The 5,000-nt window shown below is 41.4% G+C and overlaps 1 protein-coding gene across 1 annotated transcript; it reads right to left on the bottom strand.

The window, feature by feature from the left end:
• Positions 1 to 1,453: 1,453 nt before the first annotated feature.
• LOC138030527 (vesicular inhibitory amino acid transporter-like) lies at positions 1,454 to 4,582 on the bottom strand. Its single transcript, XM_068878451.1, has one exon. It carries the CDS (start codon positions 4,451 to 4,453, stop codon positions 3,008 to 3,010), a length of 1,446 nt encoding a protein of 481 aa, XP_068734552.1. The 5' UTR covers positions 4,454 to 4,582; the 3' UTR covers positions 1,454 to 3,007.
• Between the last annotated feature and the right edge of the window lie 418 nt (positions 4,583 to 5,000).

Genomic DNA, 5,000 nt, shown 5'->3' with positions numbered 1-5,000 from the left:
TTACCATGGCAACAAAAGAACCAAGGGCTTATATCTCTGCAAAGTTGAAAAAAAAAATTCTCTGGTGCAGATTCAGAGCCAGCTTAAGTTTTTTCAATTGTGAAGGTGGCTATGAATCTGCTACAGAGAATTTTTTAAACTGTGCAGAAAGTTTAATCCTAGCATGCTAATCACTCTCCAGCAATAAAAAAAATGGGGGTCAACGAGTTCGTTTTTGAGACATGTGTTTAAAGCCGAAATATAGGCTGTTTTTAGATGGCTCTTTTGTTGCCATGGCAACCCGTTACGTCACATTTACGAGTGCATTTCGTTAAGCATCAAGTGGTCTTTTCAAATGGCATCATAACATTACTTTTAAGTGAAAAAATTTGGTATATCCAGTCCTTCTAAAACAGGTCTGAGCCTCCTTAAATCCACAACATGTTCAGTGTGAAAGATCCAGTGCCTATTAAGATGGGGAAACATCCCGACAAATTTTGACACGCACCCGTGAGCATCTGGGAAGGGACACAGGACTTCTCCCATTTTCCAACATTTGCAACAATGAGTCTGAGGAATGTCGAAGACTCTGTCATGAGAGTTGCTTTTCCATTTTAGATACAGCACCTAATCGTTTCCAATAATTGGAATAATGGAATTGTTGCTAAAAGAGGCTGCTCATATCCGCTGGGAAAATCCCAGGCAGCTAAGACATGCAGAGCCAACTCTATCTTTTTAGAGGCCTTCGCGGCTTCAGCAAATAATTGATCAAGGGCACCCAACGAGCAAATCAAGCCAAGAGCCATAAGAGACAAATGAAGACTCCTTTATACATATATATAGACTGCCTAAGAGATGTTTTTATCACCAAGAAGAATTTGATCTATTCGGATACCAAAAATTTTAGGGAATGAAATTTTCATTTCAGCAAGTTACCTTCTGATAACTTCCCAGCAAACCATTTTCTCCTCCAAAACTGCTAGGTGACCTTTTTTAAGTGGCAAAAATTGCAAAAATATCTTTTCCGAAAACGTAAGGGACTACTCTTCCGTCTTTGCGAATCTTTAAGGTGATGTTTTACAAAAGAAATCTATAACTGTTTGGCAATGTAGAACCAAAATTTTTTGAACATTTTGACTCTTCCGAACACATATTTCACGGAAGATTATTGCTGGGTGCCCCTGAATTGATCTGCTGATAATAGAAGCTGCTTACAAATATAGCAAACAATAGCAGGTTAAAAGAGCTGCTACATTAATGAACATTTTATCCATTTTCAATGCAAAAAAAATAGTAGGTAACTTAATCACTACATAACATTGAAAAATTTAGCATTGACGACTAGGAAGGGGGGGGGCCCTCCCATATAAAAAGGACGGGGCTGCTAGGGCATTCAGCCTCAAAAGGTCCACGGCGGGAGCTTTAGCGGTACCTTTTAGGGTGTTGAGCCAAAAAATTATGACTGGAGACATTTGACAATTAACTTATTTTTAATTTTGTCTAATTAAAACCCATAATTTGGTACCTCTTGGGGTTGAAAAGAAACTCATGCCACGCCCAGAAGACAGCATTTTCATACCTCTTAGGGGTTCTTTTCCAAATTTCTGATGAGCACCCCCATCCTTTTTATATGGGAGCCCTCCCCCCCCCCCCCCCCTTCCTCTAGGCCTTAGTACAGGTCATGACCCTCAGTTTAGCCATGACCATGAACATTATCCCTGTTCAATGACTGAGTATTACTTACATGTAAATTATACACAATTTTGCCTTTTGGCCTGTTAACATAGAAGAGATCAGCAGATTGATGCTTGTTTATGAGGTACCTCTGTAAGCTAGTTTGTCAAGTTTTTAGAATTTGTAGTCAAGATCTCCAGCAAGTCTAGATATGCATGGAATTCCTACAACTCCTTTCAGTTCTGTAAAGCCCACCTTCCTGATTATAAACAACAAATTTTGTATTGATGTGCTACAGTCGGAGAATCAAGGGATTATTGTTATTGAAATACTCTTTACCACATAGAAATTTATGTTCTTTGGCTTCAAAATTCTTTAAAATTGTTAGTAGTACTTGCCATACTGGACCCAGTCTTTCTTCCTTCACTCCCTCTAAGGTAAGGAGATGAGGAGAAAGACCCTGGGAATGGGGTTGTTGATCAGTCACAATACCTGTTAAAGGATGGGCCAAAGTCTTTGTACATGCCTCTAAGTAGATGTGTTATATATTCATGGTTACATGGTCAAATACAAAAATCTATGCGCAGAATGAAACTGTTAGATAGTAGCTTATCCTCCGGATTACGGTATCAGGCTCTTGAACAACTAGGGCCAGATAGATGACTATCCACCCTATCAAATCGATAACCTTATTAAATCACTCACATTATCTTCTGGCAATGATTTATCCAGTGGACAGCATTATCCACCATGTGAACCCCCCCCCCCCCCCCCCCGAGCTCGCAAGTCTTCTCAAGTTTCCAAAGACTGAGATGCTTGCTGGAGAATGCAACAAAGGCACAAGTGTCCTGTGTTCCTTGTGCGGTAGGCGCCAAAAAATTCTACAAGGGTGTTCCCCTGGAATATTGTGAAATTTGAACATCTCAAATCCCTGGAAATGCCCCGTTGAGTCTGCCATTCTGGTTTTTTCATGCTGCTTGCTAAGAGAGCCCATGATATTCATGGTCAGCCTGAGTTACCATATCAGCCTATACTTCATATATTAACGGGTGAATGTGCTGAAGAAACAAGAAAATTGGTCGCACACTAACAGATTGAACATTGGCCAAAGTTCAGTGCCAGTGAGGGAACAAATTCAGAATTCATGAGCACTACTGAAAGCTTTAAAGGTAGAGTTACCTACCAAAAGAGTGCCAATGTGTAAAAAATGCTCGTGTTGGTTGTGAGAGGCTGCGTGAGATTGCATTGAAATGTGTGAGACTCACGCCCCCCCTTGATGCATAAGACTTAAGAGCTCTGCCACCCCCCCCCCCCCCAACCCCCCCACAACACACACAAAAATGTTACTGGTAAATTAGAAACCATGTGAGACCTTAACGAGTTCTTTTGCTGTAAATACTATACCAAGTACCCCACAAATTATGCCAAAAATTGACACCAAAACCCTGACAATAATGTTATACCACTTGAGTTCTTTCCATTTGAGCACCATGTGGAAAACACAAGGAAACACAAAACAAAGACATGTTCCTGTGAAGCTACCCACAAGACCCATGACCAAACCAAAATGTGGAACAATAATAGCCAGAAGAAGGCCGAAGGAAAGCACAAGTGGGCGTGACACAATGATCCAAAACCAATGATATTTCTTGTCCTTCTGAACATGAGGAAAATAGGGCAACATTTTCTGGTCAAATGTCTCCAAAACAATGTAGCTTACAATAGGGAATGCTGTAAACACATTGGTCACAACCAAAACATTGGCAAGTATGTAGAATACTGGGCTTGTCTTGAGATTGAGCGTAACGGCTTGATTCGTGCGCATGCCAAATCGCAGAACTGGAAGGAGACCAAACGCAACCTTGACTACGACAGCTATTAGAAATGCAACATTCATCATCATGGGATACTGTTCAGGGTGTTTCATACTTCCCTCGACACCAGGAAACACAGCATGCGCAGTGTAACTGAATACAATCACACCAAAGCCAATAGGAAAGTTATTGATGTCGAAAGGTGGAATTTTGTCAAATGACATATCTTTGTACTGAGTTATAGAGTAGATGATTATTGTAAGAATAGACGACATCAAACCAAACACTGAGATCATACTTATCCAGGCAATCACTGACACCCGACGGATGAAAAATCCTGGCAGGGCAATACAGGCACTGATTGCTGACCATGTGTAGATATCAAATGGAGCAAACTTGTGAAGAATGTCACTAAATATAGTTCCCAGTAGAACGAGGTAAGTAACTACACCTCCAAACATCTCACAGCACTGCACCAGGCTCACAATCTGGTTCCCCCACCGGGGCCATACGGCTTCCCCGACTTCCGGGTAATTGACTCGGACGCGTTTTTTCTGACCAGTACGCTTGGATGTTTCATATAAACACTCGATCAACAACTTTCCAGTGTAACAGCACAAAAACGCTACCAGGGCGTTTGCAGCAACAGCTGCCCAACCCCCCATACGCACAGCATACGGTACTCCTAAAATACCGGTTCCCTGAATGAGGTTTGTCACGTTCCAACCTGCAAGAAACGCGGAAGCGCGACGATCATCGGAAGGCTTCTCCAACAAAGAAACAGTCATTGTAGCTGACTTCAACTTTTGAATGCTGTGAGAGAACCCTGGCGAAAGACTTGCTCCTAGGATTCCTGAAGAAGAACGTCTTTGTTGTCGTCCTAAAAGATGGGTCTTTTCGTCGAGCGTTACGACAGTTGGTTGATCTTTTGCAGCCCCTGGCTGGTGGTTATCCAGGGCAATATCTTCGCTCGCCCAGCTCTCCATATTTCTTTAATACTTAAACAGCTTTAGGCAACTCGCACGAAAACAATGCTTTTTGAAAAAGCCGTTCGATCTGCGAAGATTTCAACTGGGCTCTTCTGTATGTGCATGTACGTGGCAGGGTATGCGAAATATTTGAACAAGCACTCACTTGAGCCTTGGGAAAAGAAAACCACCAATAATATCGCAGTATGTGGTCGGGCGGGATGGTGTTGTGTTACACTCTTGGCACATGGCGCAAATTACAGTTGCACAATTTGCACAGTAAACATCGCCCTGACAGGGCGCATCGTGAAGAAAATCTTTCAATGGTGTGATTCAAATTATTATATAACTCTTATTTCCTTGAGATTATTCCTTGAAAATTATTCTCTGCTTTTAACACCTGATAGTTTGTGTCCTTGTGTCATATTTCATGATATTTTGATCTTTGTCATGCTTCAACAAACTATCAACAAAATATTTTCGAGTAATTTGAACAAGTTGAAAGAGCTCAAAACATTCCTTTATCTTTCAACCCAAAATATCCTCTCTCTTTGACGTATCGCCG

This window comes from Montipora capricornis, chromosome 1 (genome assembly GCF_036669925.1).
Source record: "Montipora capricornis isolate CH-2021 chromosome 1, ASM3666992v2, whole genome shotgun sequence".
In the NCBI taxonomy this organism is placed as follows: domain Eukaryota; kingdom Metazoa; phylum Cnidaria; class Anthozoa; order Scleractinia; family Acroporidae; genus Montipora; species Montipora capricornis.
This window is presented reverse-complemented; position numbering and strand designations above follow the sequence as displayed.

Excerpts from the sequence above, each read along its gene's own strand:
- LOC138030527 (XM_068878451.1), bottom strand. The coding sequence starts at position 4,453 with ATGGAGAGCTGGGCGAGCGAAGATATTGCCCTGGATAACCACCAGCCA.